The 22,383-nt window shown below is 36.6% G+C and overlaps 1 protein-coding gene across 2 annotated transcripts; it reads right to left on the bottom strand.

Annotated features, from left to right (window-relative positions):
• Nucleotides 1-9,813: 9,813 nt before the first annotated feature.
• LOC149803813 (chymotrypsin-like protease CTRL-1) lies at nucleotides 9,814-18,465 on the bottom strand. Of its 2 annotated transcripts, none has more exons than XM_089951440.1 (7): nucleotides 18,240-18,465; nucleotides 17,513-17,907; nucleotides 16,478-16,572; nucleotides 15,084-15,379; nucleotides 14,111-14,265; nucleotides 13,079-13,133; nucleotides 9,814-11,692 (listed from the first exon to the last, which is right to left on the bottom strand). In XM_089951440.1, exons 1-7 carry the CDS (start codon nucleotides 18,280-18,282, stop codon nucleotides 11,541-11,543), a joined length of 1,191 nt encoding a protein of 396 aa, XP_089807566.1. In that variant the 5' UTR covers nucleotides 18,283-18,465; the 3' UTR covers nucleotides 9,814-11,540. The 2 variants fall into 2 exon arrangements, with proteins under 2 accessions (XP_089807566.1, XP_089807567.1); XM_089951441.1 differs by having other exon boundaries at nucleotides 17,513-17,904.
• Nucleotides 18,466-22,383: the final 3,918 nt, after the last annotated feature.

Below are 22,383 nucleotides of genomic sequence, written 5' to 3'. Positions count from 1 at the left end.
TTAATCCTTCTTTTTATTTTCAGTGAATGTCAACTATCGCTGTTCGTTAGTCTGAAACATTTTAGGGAAAAGAAAAGGTCTTACATGAGGAAAGACTATTTGTATTTGCACGACGGTCGTATGCCTCATCTGTTAGTCCGATAAATCAACCCCACAAATCTGTGTTGATACTGATGGACGATGTTGTGGGTATGTTGTTACCTGTTCATTAAAACGTGCAATTTTGCTGCAATGCAAATCATTCCAGAACAAACCCGCGTACACTTTAGACACATACCGGTAATTGGTAACAGCCATATCAAGCGCGAAATTCAAAATGGCCACAGGACAGATGGTTGTTGCTATTCCAGGTGGATTTACAAGTCACCAAACACATGATTTGCTAAGGAAATATAATCTACATGTCACCAAAAGAACCCTTCAGCCGCGTCAGCCGCGACATTATCTGCACAGCCAAGAGAACTACCAGTAAGTGTATAACATGTACACCGATGTCTGCAGATAAGTTTGGATGCAGATAATTGCAGCTTTTAATGAATGGGTGATATCAGCCCCTCACCCTAAAATCAATATCATCACGGGTGAAGGGCTGATTTATCGGCCTACTCATTTGTATGTCGATGTGGTCATGTAGGCGCATTGATTCATCTTAAATTAAATATTAATTGTTGTTCTAAAATTGATCTATTCGATCCTGATTATGGAAAGTTTTGCACCTCAACTGTGTTATCATGAAACTTCAAAACGGACTTTTATAATGGTGATCATGTACTAAAATGGATGAAGAAAAGAGCACATCGAGTCTAATCGTCACAACGTAGAATAGTGCGAATCTTTTTGTCAACATAAAAAAATTTTATTGTAACATCACAGCGCGCGACATTCAATCCTGTTTGAGCTGGATCATCTTTAGCTTGACCTCGTTCAAAAATGTCCATTTACTTTTAACATTGAGTTTTTCCTCTTGTGTTTATCGGGACGTGTAAATAATGACCCAAATGAAGTGAATACTCGCCTTTAAAGGAATGTGTAATCAAATTCTGAAGAAAAAAACAACTGCTACTCAAATAGTCGGTCCTGAAAGCATACATGACATGCGTGACACCTACTTTAGAAAGATTATTTGCACTGCCATTATATATAAAATTTACGTAAAATTTTCGTGTACCTGATACAGGAACGGTATTCGCACGGCTTGTGTAGCAATCGTGGAATAACTAACCTATTGCACCAGAGTCGCGTATTTGTATGATAGTTGTGTAAGAATTCTCTTTGTTAAAAAATAACACATTTAATCTTTTCTTCCATAACATATATATTTATTTTCACTCCTGATTTTTTGCAATATTCATTGTGGCTGAAACTGGTTCATTCCTACAATCCTTCATTTCACAGGCTGTTACCAAAGTTTGAGTTCATGGATTGGGGAGGGGGCAAAGTTGTAACAATGGCTTTGCAGGTTTGGAACCCATCCACCCCAATCTGTTTATATATTAACCTATGCTCTTAATTTCATATGCATTGAGCCCCTGTGTTCACAGGAGAATATGATACAAGATCATTCATTTCATCTCTAATGCGTTCCATGATCGCCGTCCGGACAGATTTTGCTACAGTGGATAAATGGCAGCCATGCAAATAGCCATTGAAAAATTCAGTACTCGGCGGCTGTGTGAATAAACACTTACTAAAAGAAAAGAGCCAATACTTAATATTGAGTGAAGATGGGTGGAAGATAGTACACGTTACACACTAAGTCACAATCGAAATATTTCATTACCCGACGTCCTCGAATGTATTCTGCCGAACTGTGTTATGTAGATATGAAAGTGTTCATGAAGAATCATCAACTGAAAACTACTGTTTGTTTTATATGTGTGTCTACAGTGGCGGATCCAAAATATCATTTATAATGTGCGTGGGGGGTGTAGGTGGGGGGTAAACGAGTAGACCAGGAGTCTGTCAAATAGAGATCCCGGTCTGTGCCAGTGAGACGACATCACCACAGTTCTCGCATTTTAAGCGTTTCTGTGTCATTATTTTAACCATCTAGCTATAAAAAGTTACTTGGAAATGATCGGGTTGTTTCATGCTCCTTATTTCTTTTTTTTGGGGGGGGGAGGCGGGAGGGTGGGGTTAGGGACACCTGCTGTGTATATGTATGTGTTGGCGGTGGATTGGCTTCCAGATATTTTTCCGCCACAATTCTGCTGGTCGGTATAATTTTTCCTTTCAGTCATTTTGTAACACTTTGACTTTATTACGATTTTTTTTCTTCTTCTATATTTCTACTTCTCTCTTAATGGTCCTGATATTTTCCACACCTTTTCTCAGACACTAGGGAATAGCTTCACATGGTACATGTCCACGACACTTTCACATTCTACTGGAAGCTTGTACGTTTTACATTTAAAAATAAAAGAAATCAATCATTTTGTATAAAACAATTTAGACAATGTCCGTTATTACAGGTGCACTCTGATACATTATGGGATTAGGGATTTTTTAAACTAGATTTTTATTGTTAACATTCGTCCAACATCCACAGCATCATTCGGGAGAACCGTGTAACGTCTGAACTATTTTTAATAATGATATAAAAGTCTACATGAGAAAACCGAAATTTCTTGCTAGAACAGTATTAATTAAGGAGGAGAAACAAATAAAATCAGAACAGATTCATAAAGAAGTGACTTAGATATTCATTGCAAGGAATGTCAACGTGTATAGATTTGACAGTGGGATTGAGATTTGCATGAATTTTTCAATGATACCGAACCGTATTTGAAGAACAGTAGCCTCGAAAATTCGGCGATTGTTTTTGTAAAGGCACAGTTAGACTGAACGATTAGATTATCAAACGGTATACTCGTGTGCGAGAACATGCTGAGAATAGAAATGCCACTGAAAACGCCTATGCATGTATTGAATAAAGGTGAAATTTAAACTACAATAGAGACATTCTTCGGAATACTTCACATAAAATCTAGACAGGATATAAGTGAAAGTATTAAATGAATGTTTTAAAGGCTATACTATTTAGCACTGCTTATAGATAAGAAACAGCGACTTGAAGGAAGGTATTTGTATACATTTGCGAGAATGGAATTAATTTTGAAAAATGTTTGTAGTAACGTAAACTTAATGATAATACTAGTGTTTATTTTATCAGTGGAATCCACTTTAAATATTGATATTAAAGATCAATAGAGACCTTTTAGGTACAATTTGAGCAGATACAGTCATTGATTTATAAGATGTCAGGTACACGTAGGAGACGCTTTAAAATTCGAACATTAATTTGATATATCTGTAAGCATTTATGGAATCGGTAAACTGTGTTACGTCATACCGATTAGAATATCGAAATTAAATATAGAAAGCCATGTTGACATGTTAAACATAACCAAATATAGAAAGCCGTGTTGACATGTTAAACATAGCTAAATATAGAAAGCCGTGTTAACATGTTAAACATAACTAAATATAGAAAGCCGTGTTGACATGTTAAACATAACTAAATATAGAAAGCCGTGTTGACATGTTAAACATAACTAAATATAGAAAGCCGTGTTGACATGTTAAACATAACTAAATATAGGACTTAATGACTGTACAGATGGAAGAAACTATTATGATGGATTCAAAAATCTTTCAAGATTGGTGTCATTAGACTTAAACATACATTGCATTCAGAACTGTACCTCCAAAATGATGCTTGAAAATGTTTTGTCAATACACTAGAAAGAACAAAATCCGACTACAAAAGACTGTTTCGGCGTATATAACTAGAAAAATATAATCCCTGAAGATGGCATTGCTGTGAAATGTTGAATCCGTCAACACTAATAAAATGTTTTCCTATGTTTTATTGTGATTTTTAAAGTATTGTCGTATTAGAGTCACCAGCTTGTAATCGTGTCCAAGGCGATGTGAACAACTATTCACTGAACCTGTGAATACACAAGACCACTAAGTGTTTAGTATTTAGCTAAGCCAAGTGCAAGTATGGAGATCACATACGGTGTGGAAATACTCTGGATAATCAAGACATCCAAATACATTTCATCAGAGAGTTTTATTTGTTGCAAATTAATCCATATCAAATATAAACCAGAGGTTTAGAAAGGAACATATTTTAACGGACTATTCTATGTTGCATTGAGCAAAATTGTAAAAGTATTGAATAAACAATTAAGACCCAAAAAGGCAAAAAATACGGCACACAAAGAGGAAGAGGGACATCTTTTTACTCAACATATATAAGCTATATATGTAAGATGAAAATACTTGAAAATATATTTTGAGACCATGATGACTTAACAGGTAAATAGAAATATCCTGTGTATAACAAATATATGCTGAATTACAAATAAAGAAAAACAAATACCATAGTTCGTTCATAACTTGTCCTGTTAAGACTATCACTTATTTATCAAGACAGTTTTAAAAATATATTCCAGAAGAAGGGGTAAACTAGTACCAACAACGACGAGAATTTTATCTGGCAAGGATTTTGTAGCTGATACTTTGAAATAAAATGGAAAGGAAGATATATATTTTATACCTCTGCAAGGATGTTATGTAGATTGTAGAAGCATGATCACCTTTCGCATGTATACCATTTTGTTGGCTACGAATGAGACACATTGTTACCCCACATTCTAATGCATTGTTTTTACTATATTTACCACAGTCTATAAACTCATTATATTTCAGAAACTGAAAGTTTTCATATCATTTAATATTTATATCAATGAACGATGCTGCCACTGTTATTTTGCATATTGAAATTCTTTATAACCGATTTTGAATATAGTCATTCTAAATATCAAGGAACTCAGTAGAATGATCCATGTTTTTGATTTATTTTCTTCCTTGTTTGCTTCAAACATGGTCATATCTACTGAGCTGCGATAAAGGTCAACCCATTTACTGATGTCTTTTGAGTGAAATGCTTCTACATTCTAGTCCATAGTCTTCTGTTGAACCTCTCGACTACATCTGTATTTTGTCCGAGTAAGTTGAAAGTATTTAATGTTTTCCTTTCTAAACAAATCTTTAACCTTTTATTGCAAAGCTCCTTCCTTTCATTAAACTGTATTTATTCGTTAACGCTTTTTAAAAAGCATCATGTAGATCATCTCAATTTTGCTTTTACTTCTTAGCCCACGTATTTTGAGAAAACCTATTTCACTGTCAAATTGCACTTTTATCCATCGTCATATTTCCTATGCTGGCATGTAAAATATATCCGATTGCTATTGATGATTAATGACCAACATACACTCTAATATTTTCCTTATTTGTAATGTGTAAGTTTATGTCTTGTTTAGCTGTTCTTTCAATTCGCTGTAAGCTATTTTCTTTTATCACAGAGTCGGTACACGTTATATATGGTTTTCAGTTTCGTAATTTTGATATGACAACATGTTAAAATATCATTGTATGCGATTCTGATTGGTCAAAATAAACTCATGAAATTCTTACGCAGTATTCTCTTTACTGATTGGCTGCGATAGTGGACATTATTCCTTACCCTGCCTCTGAAACGTTTTCTTTTTACTATTACTATAAACATTATGGAGACGATTTTTCGATTCGATTGACAAAAGAGAATTGGGAAAAAAAGACCCCCATCTTTCTAAATATGGCCAATTTACCCCACGTGGGCTCGTTAAGCCATGCATACCATTTCATGCATTGAAGAATGGTGTTAAACCCAAAACAAGAAGAAGAACAATAACAAATCAAATTAAGGGAATTAGTCAATTGATAGCGGCGTGGGGAGAGGGATGGGTGGTATACATGTAACATGGAATTCACCCTATCTACAATAGTGGTTTAAATGTTAAATTGTAGGAATAAATAAACTCACCTCTATTCACAGAAGAATGTTTTCCAACTGACAGAGAAATTTATCCATCCACAGAATTTTAATCAGTTAAATATGCAATGCGATTCCGAGTAAATAAAACTTGTATACGTGCATCAAAACCGAGAAGTCCAGGATATAATTTTAGTCTACTGTTCTAAATCAAATAATGGAAATATCAGGTCACAAATACATTACAGTAAATCTGAAATATCTGTATCCAGTAATCGTCGTTTCAGATGGACGTACCAACAGCGGGAATTGTTTAGTGGTGATAGTTACACTTTGCATTGGTATGAGCATTGATCGTCTAAACTCTGACATCACATGGAATTCCCATTGGACACTGTGTTGAAAAATGGTTTTGTATGTGTCAGATGTTCTATTTTTCGGAGGACAGTTGCTCTTTGATTTATAATTTGTAAAACATAATCTAATTTTAGACATTAATTGTCATAGAACTGTGCCCGGGACTATATTTTTACGCGCAACAAATGAAAGGTGCAGCATTTGTGTCAGAATCATCGAAATCATTTGTTCTTCTTTCTTTCTAAAATATTTCAATTAACATAAAACTGATAAAAAGAGTCTCAAATGGGTAATGATTTAACATTAAATTAGGCCTGTAAAAGCTGGTCATTATTCAGCTCGTTTCATAAATTCAATATTAAGTCATTACCTTTTGAGATCCTCTGTTTATGTCGCGTTTAAATGAACACAAAAGTGACTGGCATTTGTTTAAGCAAACGGATTTTTGTTCTTCTTCTGAATCATAATAAAGCTACCGTAAGTGTATAAATACTACAGAGAATTCGTTACGCGTGTTTCATTCTCTGTAGCCAACAGGACCACCATCTAGAACAGATACTATTTTCAACACTTTGAAATTTTTCTTTGATTCTAACAATCGTATGATTTCAGATTTATTTCAAAGTTTATTATTCATTTGGTTGACACTGATACAGCTACTTCGTACACTGAATCACTATATGCTGTCTGAAATCGAACTTTGTTTTTAAAATATTATATCTCTATTTTGGATAACTAACATATTGACCTCGTAAAATTCACGTGAACTTCACACTGTACTGTAACTCTAGACGTATGAAAATTCTCGTATTAAAACAGATCAAATACGTAATTGTTCCTTCTTCATATTGTATTCTTTAGCCATCTTGATGTCAAGACTGGTTGTGCTTACCTCAATGTTAACGGCGTTGAAAGTGATCTGTAAACCTGCACATTTACTGAAGACCGCTCCGGTGGCCTAGTGGTTAGAGCGTCGTGGGTTCGATACCCTGCCGAGTCATACCAAAGACTTATACATTTTTTTTACTTACAGCTGCCTCGCTAGGCGCCCAGCATTAAGCGGTTAATGTTAGGATTGGTAAATTTCACTCTCTTGCCTGTGTTCGTTTTCTTGAATTCCTCTGCACTGTGCTCACACTCTGCGCATATCTCTGCCTCTCCGCCACTTCGCAAGTTAATATATATTTTTTTAAATAATACCATTATTTGGCCGAGTTTACCTATTCGCTTCGGTTTATAGCCTAACTATATTTGTACTCTGTGTCTGGTCTGTTGACATTGGCAGAATATTTCTTTCTATATCCTATTTCTGTTCTGTTGAACATGTTCTGCATTTTGCTGGCTATACTTTGTATGCATTTTGTTTTCATTTGTACAATCAAATATTTGTGTGTTTTGCCTATACCGCAGAAGCATTCAATTGCTTGATTATCAAATTTGTGTAACATGTAGTTAAAAACTTTTGATCTTTTCAGGTCAAGCAGCTATGTAAACACGCAATATTTACGACATTGGTATATAATGTTCCTTTGTTCCAGTTGGTTTTGTGACTTTTCAGCCTGCCACTGTAGCTATATTTCTTATCCATTTATCGGAGTAGTAAGGTTTCATATAGCACATACGATCAGAGTTTTACATCATCATTTTCTTTGAACAAATCCCCATTGCTTTGGGGGCACTCTGCACCATAGTCGCTAAGTAAGCGACTCTGCTATCTGACGATTTTCTTACTCAGTTTTTAATATTATCCATACGCCGACCGACTCTGGACGCGACTGTATGTTAAGAGTGACAAAATAGTTCAAAATCTTAGCCCCACTACTTTGTTTATTTTGAAGACTTGCTAAAGTCATTCTAATATTTTCCTTGATTATAATTTAATCTAAGTAAAATTCTACACAAAAATGTGTTAATACGTTTTTTTACAAAACATGCTTTTTGAAGTACGTCCGTTGTCAAATCGTTAGTTTCGGAGGTGCGTAGATTGATATGTTGTCAACTCCTCATTTTCGAGGCAAGTAAATTTGCATGCAGACCTCAATCCTATAATGTCAAAATAGAAGTGATCGGTTCTGAGAAAACACCGGAACTTTTGAAGTTTGCTTTGGGGCGCTCTACAGATATTATGTAATTCCCTTTTTCATCTACTGATTTTATTCTGAAATGCACACATTTCAAAATCTTTTAAAGTAGAAAAAGAAGTTACTTCTGTGAAGTTTGGAACTACAAATATTTTGATATGTAATATGCTAATCACGTTTTATGCCTAAAGCAAGCCGCATTAGTAACCAAAATATACAGTTTTATCTGTACGCAATGTGACATTCAATAACATGAAAATCAGAATCATAGCAGACATTGTATTGCTTGTATCAGTAATGTTTCAAATAGTACGACAGAATCGTGTGGCATTTAACTCAATATTCTAAATAATTCGGCTTGGTTTAGGCGTAAAACATTATTAGTATATTACATATCAAAAGGTATGTGGCTCCAAACTTCACAGGCTAAATATTACATTAACGCTTGCTGATTCATTATGCACAAACCTTCCATGTTTGCTTTTAAACAAATGGTTCAGTTATAACAAAAGTAAAATTGAAAAAGATGATTAAAAAGTTACAATGCAAAATCAGATAAAAATTTCATTGATTTTATAAATAATAAAAAAACAAGAATAACATATTGTATCACAACTGTCTATGACACCTAATCAGATTTTTTATGCGTCATTCTGTTTATGTAATTTGTGTATCTAAATAGTCCTGTTTGTTCGCGAAAGTGTTTTTATTGTTTTCGGTATATTGTGTGTATTGTCCCTAGATTATCGAATAACTCAACGTGTTTGATTTTTAGGTGGCCTTGGGACTGTGTTCCTTGACTCAATGGTCAACCTACGTAATAATAATAATAATAAGAAGAAGAAGAAGAATAAGAATAATGAAAACATCAGTCACATGCCTTGTCTACACCCGGTACAGCATATACTTAAGTCTCCTTGGAATACACAAAACTATAAAAAAGCGAACCAAACATTTTGCACCCTTAACAATTCAACTTTTGAAATTCTATCGTAATAGCAATTGCATTTCATTGTCATTTGGTGATGGCCATCTGTAACTGAGTGAGAGAAAAAAAGAAAGAAACAAATTCATTTTGATTCTTTTTTCTTCTAAAAATAAAATTATATATATGTATATATTTAAAAATTCACACCTAATTACTACCGCTTCGGTGGCCTAGTGGTTAGTGCGTCCGCCTCGGATGCGGGAGGTCGTGGGTTCGATCTCAGGCCGAGTCATACAAAAAATTTACAAAAATGGTACTAACAGCTTCCTCTCTTGGCGCTCATCATTACGAGGTTAGTGTTAGGACTGGTCGGCCTGGTGTCAGGATAGTGTGACTGGGTGGGTCATCACGCTACATGTCTGCGACATGATGTCCAGTGCTAGACATCACTATAAACTGCCACACTGCAGACATCATAGCGATATGACTGAAAAATTGTTAAAGCTACGTTAAAAATCCAAATCACACACACACACACACACACACACACACTTGTTAAAGCTACGTTAAAAATCCAAATCTCTCTCTCTCTCTCTCTCTCTCTCTCACACACACACACACACACACACACACAATTAATTACTCAAGAGCGTTTCTGACCAATGAATATCACTATAATCTGTTTTTTATTTAGTCATAACGATAACTGTTCTTAGAACCATTTGTACCACGGTCAAGTTTTAACTTTATTTGTCTTACTTGCATAAAAAAAAGTAATTTGTTTACAAGCTACAACTTATTTCAAGTACCGTCTATACTCAGTTAAAAGTCTAGCTTCACTACAAACAACATAGACCCTAAAATGTCGTTGCAAAATGCGCTGGTCTCTGTTGACTGTTCAACTAATTGCTCCTAAGAAACAACATCAATCCAGTTCTGCAGGTGAACTGTACACCGATAGATCAGAGTCTGTGCAGTGTGCAGGTCGATTCGACTTGTTAGCGAGTTGTTTTTGGCTTGACTTCGCTTGCGAAGTTTAGGAAGGGGGATGCCCATATCTGTTGCACGCGCACTGGTGGCTGACGAGCTTAATACGTGACAGGCACGTCCGTCCAAAGAGGCTGCAGGGTAATGTCTGGGTTGTGGTGGGTGCTGCCGATGGTTCCCGGTTTATTCTTTGCCATCGTCTTTCCTCCAAGATGGTTCGTCTGTTTGGTTCAAAAGTGCCAGCGACCTGGTAAACTGTACGTCGCCAGCTTTCACTGTCAGCAGCTTGTAATGCCCATTTGCGATGATCGATGCCACAGGTGGTGAGGGTCTTTTTCAAGGAATCTTTATATCTTCTTCGAGGTACCCATCTGTCACGGTGGCCGGTTGACAGCTCACCATACAGTGCGATCTTTGGCAGGCGATGATCCTCCATCCTGAACACGTGCCCTGCTCTGTGGAAGTGCTCTGACCAGCGGTTCAGGATAGATTCCCTGTCAGTGAGTAGCTCTTGGCCATCTGCACCCCGTAGGGGGCTCTATATTTGGAAGGAAGGACCATACACTGCTTTCAGTACTTCATAGAACCCCTTGTAGTCATCAGTGTCAGCGTACAGCTTGGTTCTTTCTGCAAGCTTTGTCCACCATTTATTTTGTATGTCTCGGAGACTGCACTGGAAGGAGCTTCAGATAAGGCGGATGGCTGCTTTCTTCTGTGGACAGGATGGTTGTGCAAGATGGACTTGGTACGCTAATCTCCTTTTGGCAAGCAGTTCTTGGATTGTTTGGTTGTTTTCGTCAAACCATTCTTGTATTTCTTAGTGGTGAATCCAAGGATTTCTTCTGAGGTTTGCAGAATGGCAGCTTTGATGTGATTCCACATCTCTTCCAGAGGTAGATCTGGCGGAAAATTAAGTTCTTCAAGTCTAGACTGCAGGCTCTCTTGAAACAATAAGAAACAAAACAAATCCAGTTCTGCCGGTGAACTGTACAACGATAGATCAGAGCCTGTGCAGTGTGCAGGTTGATTCGACTTATTAGCGAGTAAAGAGGGTACTAATTACATATTTATATGTGTTAGATTGTATCACACTTTCTAAAATAAAGTTTTATTGCCTCGTGATATTAATACAACGACAACAAGCAGTACAAGGGATACACACTTCTTGTCAACCTGAAAATTCGCTAGCTAGGTAAAACTGTTTGCAATCAATATTGACCATTTCCGTTCTAAAATGAAGGATGCTGCTTGTCTATCAAGTATTTATTTGCATAGATTTCAACCTTTGAGTGTCGTCACATTTTAAAAAATAATACAAAGTGAAATAACATTATTCGAAGCAAACTATCAAAAGGCGTCATTACTTCCCGCTACCAAGAAGGTAGCCATGGAAAAAGTCTAGGAACATTTGGTTTTGTATCCAAGACATATAGTTCCGAACGGCTGTGTATACACCGGGCTGTCCGGGTTCTGCGCATGTGTCGTATTTCTTTCCGCCCCAACTTGTAATACCTGTACAAGAAAGTAACATAATAATACATGTTCTCAAAATTACATTAAATATACGCTTGATAATTAACAGGTACCTTAGAGTCATATTTTAACATCAAAGCAAACAACAGAAAGTTTTAGGATACAGTGATATTCTACAAAAAGTTGAAAACAACTTTGAATTCTCTGAAGAATTTAGAAGCTTTAAGCGATCATTAAGACCTCATGGTATTTAAGTTCTTTAGATGGAATTATTCCTAACTGTTCCATTTTCAGTTTGTTTTAGGACATAAGATGAAAAAGTGCTAGAAGTCTTAGTAATGCTAAATGACGTCTACGCCACTCTTACTAGTTGTTCCGTAATCTTAGAAGTAATTTATTCAGCTTGGGTCCCATTTTTGACATTATGAAACCCTTCTTCTTTGTACTTCTTTGTTCTTTTAATCTCATCTTTTGTTTCAATAAAAGGGCAAATGCTTAGCAGTGTTACTTTAATTTAGAGTCCAGTCCGATTCAACTTAATTCACTTTATTGTACACACACATCCTCTGCACATTACGAATTTAAAATACAAAAATAAAAACAACTTGGACAGTATATCAATAACGTCATTGAAAGTGTCATTTTTACCTTGGAAGTGAGTCAATACTTTTATTATTCAAACAGATCATAAACAAACTTTAGCATTACCGTAACGAATGGGTCACTTGGATTCATGATGACAGTGCATTTTTCCTATGGATAAAGTCAGGATACAAACTTGATTTGAGATAGCTTCTAACAAGACAAAGAACCTTAGTGAATTATACTCCGCACACTGATAGAAAAGTACTTAATTTTGTTTGATTTCTTTTAGAACTATGACATAGACCCGGTGAAAATTTATGGTACCTTACTAATAGCGATATTTAGGACTATTGATCAGTAAACGAATTCTCAAAGGAACTCCAAAAAAGTGTTGCAAATTCCTGACTAGACTGAGTTATTAAACAATGCTTCTGCCTGTACAAACTGTTTAACAACCGATCACCGTACTTTGCATTGCTGTTCATGTCACTTTTATTTCATGTGGGGAAAAGACAGGTAAATAAACAATGAAGGATTAGATATGTAGAATTCTATTTTTCTGATACTATGAGGGGAAAAAATACCGGAAAATATGTCTGGAAGATTATTGCAGAAATTGCAGACTGTATTGTATATACATGCGGTGGTTTTTTGAACAAAGCGAGAGCGAAAGGTGGGGTGGGGGCAGTTTGATACTGTAGGTACAGCAATTGAATAAGACCGATGTACCAACTATGACGACAAAGTTGATTCGGTACAGAAAGGGAGCCGTGTTTTGAATATCTGATTCCTAAATGTGGTGAGATTTCTAGTTGGGTTGTAAACATGTGATGCGTTTACCCGTAATGTGCCATTTCCCGCCAGTTTCACACTGAATTGGACCTCCAGAATCACCCTGTAATAAGATTATTGACTTCTTAGTACCGTTAAACACCTCACTAAATTTACAATTTTATTCTTTAATATTTAAAATCTGTGGTATATATGGTGGGCGCATAACTGTAATTAAATATGGTGTTAACACATAACCTGCATGAGGATCCTGACATAAATAAACGAACCATAAATGCAACTCCAACTTAACGAACATTAAATACGTAGCTGTCATTTATCACTACTATGTCACTAAATGATAGTCAACTTAATTTCAAGAAAGAAATGAAACACAACAAAAATATCTCACCCCGATTGAACGATACATGAAAACTACCTATTTTACACCTTGAAGTACAACATATTAATGTATGAAAAGGGGTTTTGTTTTCAAGACCGGAAATACTTTCTACATACTCTGTACACGGGATATCGATGAAGAGTGGAAGCAACAGCCAACAATACTGCACAAATCAAACCAGCAGTACCCGGCCTGATTCCTGTAAACCTCTTTAAGTTCGAGATGTAGAACAGACCGAATGTGATCTCCTGCATCTTATAAGACAGTGCTGTCCAACCCGCGGCCCGCGGGCTAGTTTTAAATGGCCCGCCAGAGCTCGAGCAGCTATATAGTCGTTTCTTTTCAGTTTTCTGCTGCGGCCCTCGGCTTCAAGAAAAACATTTTTCAGTGGCCCATGGTGTCAGAAAGGTTGGACAGCACTGCTATAAGAGGATACGAATGGAAGCAGGTGCCGCTATGGCTCAGTGGTTAGCGTGCCGTACATACGACGGAAAGGGTACGGGATCGAATCCTACCAACGGACCAGGCCTGCTGGCTAACATAATATGTCCTTGGGCAAAGCACTTTATTCCAAATGACTCTGTATTATGTCCTTGGGCAAAGCACTTTATTCCAAATGACTCTGTATTAAATAGCCTACTTATGTCGACGTGATGAAAAATAGGACCAAAAGAATGTCTCTTTCTAAAATTACTTACAAAGCAAGCATCCACTTCCCCTTCTGTGTATCCAGCACACACCATATTGGTTGTGACTTTGTCCGCATAGCCATCAAACATGGAGCAACGCCTGGTTACAATCAAAGGGACCGTAGCCTGGTGCAAGAGATTTAGTTCTTTCGCAGCTGCAATCGCTGAAAATTGGTGACAATAAGAATACAAATATGCTCTCTCTCTCTCTCTCTCTCTCTCTCTCATATACACAAAATTTGCCTTCTGAATTTTACTATCAAATTATTAAAAAAATTATTTCTGAAATATAAACAGTAAAACTTTATACTTTCTGTGGAACTCTACAAAATACATATCTCAATTATTAGTGGCGCCCCAAGACTTCTGTCGTCCGGGGCAACCGCCCAGTCCGCCCCCGATAGTACGCTACTCTCAGTTACTGTGTTAATTTTATTTGAACCATGTGGAATGACCTGCAGGGGTGGAGCCGGGTAGCGCCTTCCCTTAAAGTAAGTGCGGTACAACCGGCATGTTTTCAAGAGTAAGTTTTCTTACAGTTTAATGGTTACGGTTATGCCTTGGAAACGCTTAAAATGCAGGAGCTTCCAGGGATCTTCGTCCACTGCGATTCCGTCCCAAACATTTCTCGCATATTTGTTTACGTGCACCCGACCCACCCCCAAACGTCATCATCTACCAATGACGAGGTGTAAACTATCCATTTTCGGTATTGTGCATTTTCACTTCACTATAAGGTTGTTACGTGCAACAATATTATGTTTGTTTGTTTGTTTGTTTGTTTGTTTTCTCCCATGAAATGCACGTAAATTAAGAACCAATCGTGACTAAAACAAGTTATCGGTAATTTAATGTCAAATTTTCAGTAATGTTTATTGTTACTTATGTTATGATGGCAGTATTCCTTACTAATGACTATGTCTAAGACTTATGTATCGTCACTATGATTGCAGAGAACTTATACAAGATTAATGATACTAACGGTTTTTCAAGTTTGCAATTCCATAACCGCTGATCACGCAACTTTGACCTTCATTCATTGGGTCATTGGTGACCGGCAAGCAAAGTGGGGACACCACGTCGGCGAAGGTTACAGGTCTGTCCAATTTGATCAGGGCGATGTCGTTATCGAAAGAGAACGATGCCTTCGTGTCATTAAAATCAGGGTGCATGATTAATCTGGAAATCAGGCGGACTTGCTCCCTGGAATCTTCAGATGCTCCAGATGCGTTGTAGATTCCAAAGCGAAGAACCCACTTGGTCGGATCAGCGAACTGACTGTATTTGGACTTTGCGAATGTTAATATTTATTCACATATGCAAGTGAAAATAAAAAGAAGTGAATGTCTCCAAACTTTTCTCTCTATATTTCTTAATGGTAGGAACGACTACACTTTAAGGAGGCTACCGTTTTATTTCTGGGGCTAAACATTTTGTCTAACTCGTACATAAATATACAATTTCAGAACAAAAGGTCTCCTCTTCTAAAGGATATAGTGTTATTGTTACTGGTATTTTATTCTTTCTTCACGGACTTCAAGCAATTCCAATTAAAGCTAAAATCTTCTGAAAGCAAATGATTCTTCTTTTAAAGATCTTAAGTCTTCCTAGAGTTCACTAGGTTTTCTTATCCAATGATATTCTTTTAAACACCAGTCCCTACCTTCACATCGATATTTAATGCCAGTGTCATTTTTATATGAAAAACTGACGCTTTCCAAAATGTTCATGTTGTTTTCGTGAATTGCTTTAGCAACAGTTTACATGCATGTTCTTCATCTTAAACACTTTTCACTCATGAAATACATTAAACTACTAATGATGAAATCGTTCTGTACGTAATATTCTTTCCATGCCTGATTGGTAAACACGAATTTGTAAAAGTAAAATATATTTTATACCATCCTACGAAACTCTTAGCCTGCACTAAACGTTAAGAGAAAATAAAAATACATCACGAAAAAGTACATTTACACATAAGTGTTGGAAAATGAAACTAATCAGCATTTTAACATTGTTTAAACATTGGATGATATGTACTTGCATCGTCACTTTTACTTCAGTGCAGTGCAGTAACCTGGTTTATTAAAAACTTTTTAATTTGATTACTTACTCAGCTACAAACAAATGTAAGTTAGCTCCAGAGCATAGCAAATAGAATGCGTGTAAACTGAAACCTTTGAATAATGAACCCTCTGAATGACGAACACATTACCTATTCATTACATGAAGGTATTATTAAACACTGACCTCTATAAAGAGAAAACCATTAAAGACGGAACAATTTGTAATGTGTGTGTGTGTATGTGTGTGTGTTTCTACATCACTTCTATAAAATGTACGGCTTCAACTAAAATAATTTGAAATCAAACTTACAATCTAAAGCAGTGGGCTGCAGTGAGAACCCACTGTCGACCAATCAGTGTGCCCGCACACCATGGCTGTCCAATCAGCGTCGAGAACATAGATACCTACAACACATGATTTACATTTATTCTACCTGGTGTTATCTGTCTTAGCAAAACCTGTTACCTTTACGATATATTCAACAAATGCTTGGTATGTTTCTAAATAGTCATTGAATTGCACATATTTTCATTTAGTATCTATTTTGGTGAATCTGCACTTCCGTATTAACCATTATAACGATACATTCAAAGAAACTGTGTAAAATCAAATATGAAACCTGCACATTATTAATCGTACTATTAAATAATTCTAGAACTGTATTAAACGTATTAAAAATTTAGTTTGCTCACCAAACCAACTTCAACTCTTTTATATTCTGAAATTAACTTCTTCGTGTTTGCAAACGTGGACCAGTACAAAGCTTCCTTAATATTATTCTTTGGTAATGAATAGTAATTAAAAAACTATATAGTTTTACTACTCCGAGTCAGCCTTGTAAGCAGTTTACCTCCAGTCTGATTACTATAAGATTTTTCGACTATGTTTTGCGTATGGCGACAAATAGAATAAGAAGAGAGTTTAATCAGACTGGTTGACCTCCAAACAAATCAGAGTAGGCAGTCTCTAAACTAATCTGGATCCTTTGATCTACGAAGTTATTCAGAAATTATTAACTGAGATTGTATCGTCTGAAAATCTAAAATAGAAGTTAAAGATTGAACATCTCAAGAACTCGATACTATATATTAAAGAGAAAGACATTGTGCTTAAATCTTGCATGAGGAAACTTCATCAAAGAAGAACCTCATGAATTTATTCTGAAATATAACTGTACAAAGCAGCTTCTCTCAACCAGCCTCATGTGGGATGGGGACAAAAATGTATGTTCAAGGGAGATAAGTATACATGTTAATTTAAAAAGACAGAAATATGAAGTGGCTTTTATAAGGGAGCTGACTCTGTTAGGAGGCTTCACTGTATATTGTATGCTAGGATACTTACCATCCATGGCCAGCTACCTTCTTTGGCTAAATGTCCCCCTAAGATCCTGACGTAAGGGTTGTTAGGCTTGATTTTCTGAATTCCACAGCTTTGTTGATCCGCGAGATACACGTTCCACCATGATACCGCTACGGCGCCATAGCGCTGAAAGGGTTCTGGGACATTACTTTGTCCGGAAATAGGTCTGGTTTCACTTGTGCTGACTTGTGCACCATTCATAGGTTGCTGGTTTCCTATTTGTCCCTGGTGATATCTGTTGCTGTTTTGGAACCCATTTTGGTTTTCATGAATTTCATTATAGCCATGATTTCCATGGTTTTCTTTCTGGTCATTGTGATGTGTGCCATCGTGACCGTGGCTGTTCTGTATAGAGTGTCCTCCAAGAACAGTAGCTGCTGAAATTAATGCATGTGTGTAAAAATTGCTTTAGAGTGTTTGATCAAATAATAAAATATCTAGTATTTCCAACCGTTAAACGACCACAAAAGATTCGATATGATCAGTAATATAATTTTTTTGTGTCCCCACCTGTAATATAATTTTTTTTGTGTCCCCACCTGTCCATTCCACAGCAGTCTGGTTTAATAATTAGTGTATCATTATGAGTAAAAATGTACAATGAAAACTAAGAATACGAGGCTGCGTATTTCTGACTGCATTTCATTACAAATGCCATTCAGAGCTATGTATTTCAACACTAATAAATAAAAAATAAATAAATACAAACCAGCTGCAATGACACACAATTCGAACAGTTTGACCGTCTTCATGTTGAAGTAGATCACTCTGAACGGCCAGATTAAAGGCGGATTAAGATTAGATTACTGTGTTCTTTAAAGACCTCTATACCTGTAGATAAAGCACCACCGCTCTGAGAGTCATTGGTATATAGCATTAAATTGCCACTCGATATGAAAGTCATCTATATTCATTTCTACCAATGCCAAAATGGTTGATTGACGGGAGCAGCAAGTATGTATGTTCACCTTATTTGTCCTTGGGCGTGTACCCAAATCTCCGCTCAAATACAGATATGTAGACGTGTGTCGTGCGTACATACCAAGAAGACGTAATGATTTTGCGGACAGGTTGGTGGCAAACCAACACTTGTTATAAATATATAACGGTCAAATTAAAATGCTCACGATCAGGAATTATGTATTTCCTTACCTATACACGAATTTTGCAGCAAAGCGGCTAATTTGCATATATGATTCGTGTTCTCGGCTATCGAACTTAGAAGTGTTTTACACACCTTAATTCCAAGATACGCGTACAGTTCAAACTTAGTGACTATAGGTGAAATAGTATTTAAAAATGTACAGTACAGACACCATTTGCAAGCAATGTTCGAAAGATTTTTGGAAAGTATGACCTGGTGACAAAGAGTTTCGTGTGCAACACACCTTCATCCCTAAGTGTATTCTCAGTGTAAGTTTGAATGGTGATGCATATACTTACATTCCTTCACCCCTAAGTGTATTCTCAGTGTAAGTTTGAATGGTGATGCATATACTTACATTCCTTCACCCCTAAGTGTATTCTCAGAGTAAGTTTGAATGGTGATGCATATACTTACATTCCTTCACCCCTAAGTGTACTCTCAGTGTAAGTTTGAATGGTGATGCATATACTTACATTCCTTCACCCCTAAGTGTACTCTCAGTGTAAGTTTGAATGGTGATGCATATACCTACATTCCTTCACCCCTAAGTGTATTCTCAGTGTAAGTTTGAATGGTGATGCATATACCTACATTCCTTCACCCCTAAGTGTATTCTCAGAGTAAGTTTGAATGGTGATGCATATACTTACATTCCTTCGTCCCTAAGTGTATTCTCAGTGTAAGTTTGAATGGTGATGCATATACTTACATTCCTTCGTCCCTAAGTGTATTCTCAGTGTAAGTTTGAATGGTGATGCATATACTTACATTCCTTCACCCCTAAGTGTATTCTCAGTGTAAGTTTGAATGGTGATGCATATACTTACATTCCTTCACCCCTAAGTGTACTCTCAGTGTAAGTTTGAATGGTGATGCATATACTTACATTCCTTCACCCCTAAGTGTATTCTCAGAGTAAGTTTGAATGGTGATGCATATACTTACATTCCTTCACCCCTAAGTGTACTCTCAGTGTAAGTTTGAATGGTGATGCATATACTTACATTCCTTCACCCCTAAGTGTACTCTCAGTGTAAGTTTGAATGGTGATGCATACACTTACATAAGAAAGTCACAACACAACTTTATATATTTTAGTAAGTAGTTTATTTCTTGTTTTTCATTATTTCTTTCTCCACTGTAAAAAGAATTCAAACTCTCATTCAGAGGTATTTTTTTATAATAAAAGATATATTGGTATTAGAGTTGTTGTTGCTGTTGTTGTTCTTGCAATGAAAGCAAGAGATTAAAAGGTTTCACCGCTTTACAAAGAGATTACAAAATTTATTCTGACAAACCTTAAATCGATAATCTGGCATGCAGCATTAGTACTGGACTACAAAAGTGTATTCGGGCAAGGGTTATTTACTTGGCCTCATTCAGCGTTTAAGATAGGTTAGCATATATGTATGTATATATAAGATTGTACGGTAATTGTGAAAAATTTCATATGTGCTGTTACCTACCCGCCTCCAACCTAGCCCAACGACCAGCGAAGTATTAAATTCAATGTCTTAAGTATGCACCCACCTTTTAGCAGATATTTACATTCATTTATGCCAAATGTGGTCTGGAGAAAGTTTGAGATACGTGGTCAGCAAAGGATAAAGAAAATGTTAGTGTGTTTTATATATTAAGAAATAATAAATATCAGATATATTCCACACCAAAGTAAATGTCGTCAGGTATTGAAGTAAACAGTGAGACATCTGGTTCAGTATTTATTTTCTAATCTCGATATGTCAACTTCGGCAGGCGAAATTGTTCTCCCTTGTTTCTTTCCAAACAGCTCTCTGATAAAACTGGTCAGTTTATAATTAATAATGCCCTTCTGTCCACTTTAGTGATGCAAGTTTTTGTGTCACCTGTAACGTTAATCAATCGGGTCAGGTATGTCAGTAATATTGACGCCTAATGATATGTACAAAACTACGTGTTTATAATTTCAAACAGATTGCACCCCGCCCAACACTCCCACTTGCAAGGGAAAAAAATCTCTTAGCGCACTCATGTTGAGCAACTCACCTATACCTCTGGGTTCAATTATTGAAGCTTATGAATATTGTTGTAGGGGATCTGAGTTTCGAATAACAGTTTTATAGTATCATCTAAATTACTCATCTTCTGGGGGTGATGGTGGGTCTATGTGATTGTGGTATGCTAGGACTAACGAAGGGGGTGGTGATGCTGCGGACTGAAAATAAGAGAGGAATTACAAAATTAACGTTGGTGTAAGTTTGACATTGTTCCATACATTGTCAAAAAAAATGTCATTAATAGGTTTGCGTGTTGTAAAATGGGATGATGGCGACGGTAATCTTAAGTTAAATAGGGTAAAGAGATTCTGGGCTCAAACGGATATCCTATGCTTTAACAGGGTATAAAGATTCGAGACCCAATTTGGAATCCTATATCAAACGAGGTAAAAAGATTGAAGACAACAAATGGGAATCCTCTGTTAAACAGTAAAAGATTCTAAACTCAAGTGGAAATTTCGAATGGGAATAAAATGGAAAATGGTTAGGTGATCTGGTTAAAGCTTTGAGAGTGGTTGCTTCAAATTTTCAAGTCATTTCCAGTCCGTCTAGAATCGAGCCAAGGAAAACCACAGGAAACATAATTTGTGATTTTGGATGAATTTTTTAATTTGTGAGTGCATGGATGCGATCCATAGCACAGGGGTTCGTATCGTTGCTTAAAATTTACATTTACCTTTCATACATATACTATATTTAGCTATAAGGGAGGACACTTCTCTCCTTTCTCGCGCGACCTAATTAAGAATAAACGCTGATATTTCAAGCCACGCTTTGCGTAGCTTAATAAATTTGGTACCCATATTTATTTCAGGCATTTGATGTGATGTGATGTGATTTGGATTTTTAACGTAGCTTCAACAATTTTTCAGCCATATCGTTACGATGTCTGCAATGTGGCAGTTTATAGTGATGTCTAGCACTGGGGCATTATGCCGCAGGCATGTATCATGATGTCCCACCCAGTCACATTATTCTGACACCAGGCCAACCAGTCCTAACACTAATCTCTTAATGCTGAGGTTTGACTCGGTCGGGGATCGAACCCACGACCTCCCGCATCCGAGGCGGACGCTCTAACCACTAGGTCACCGGAGCGGTCAGGCATTTGACTGTATCCCTATCAACAGTTTGACTTAATATGATACTTTTAAGGAATGCCAGGCCATTTTCCCCACGCTACCGTTCCACATGGCCCTGCTCGCGCCCGCCTAATATGCAAGTAAAACCAACTGAATAGAAGACTGTCTTCTCATTGGTTAAAAGAAAATGATGTCAAGAATTTATTTATAACTTATTTTAGTTGGCCATTGAGAAGGCAGCATTCCATTCAGCGCGCTGTTCTTGCATATTAAGCGAGCACGATCATGGCCATACCGAGCAGTAGCGTGGGAAAATGGTCTGTTCTTAAAAGTATGATAGTAAGCCAAACTTTGGATACGCATACAAAGTCGAATGCCTGAGCTAAACATCGGTACCAAAAATATTACTCTACACGAAACGTAACTTGAAATATAAGCGTTCATTCTTAAATAGGTCGATCGAGAAAGGAGAGAAGAGTCCTCCATTGTTGTTGTTGTTGTTGTAGGGTTTAACGCCATTTTCCAGCACCCGATAGGCTATCAATGGCGGCCAGTATTAATGGTGGAGGAAAAACCCGGAAAACCCCG

This window comes from Sinohyriopsis cumingii, chromosome 3 (assembly GCF_028554795.1).
Source record: "Sinohyriopsis cumingii isolate HCF-2022 chromosome 3, ASM2855479v2, whole genome shotgun sequence".
In the NCBI taxonomy this organism is placed as follows: domain Eukaryota; kingdom Metazoa; phylum Mollusca; class Bivalvia; order Unionida; family Unionidae; genus Sinohyriopsis; species Sinohyriopsis cumingii.
The sequence above is the reverse complement of the archived record's forward strand: the minus strand, read 5'-3'. Positions and strand labels throughout refer to the sequence as shown.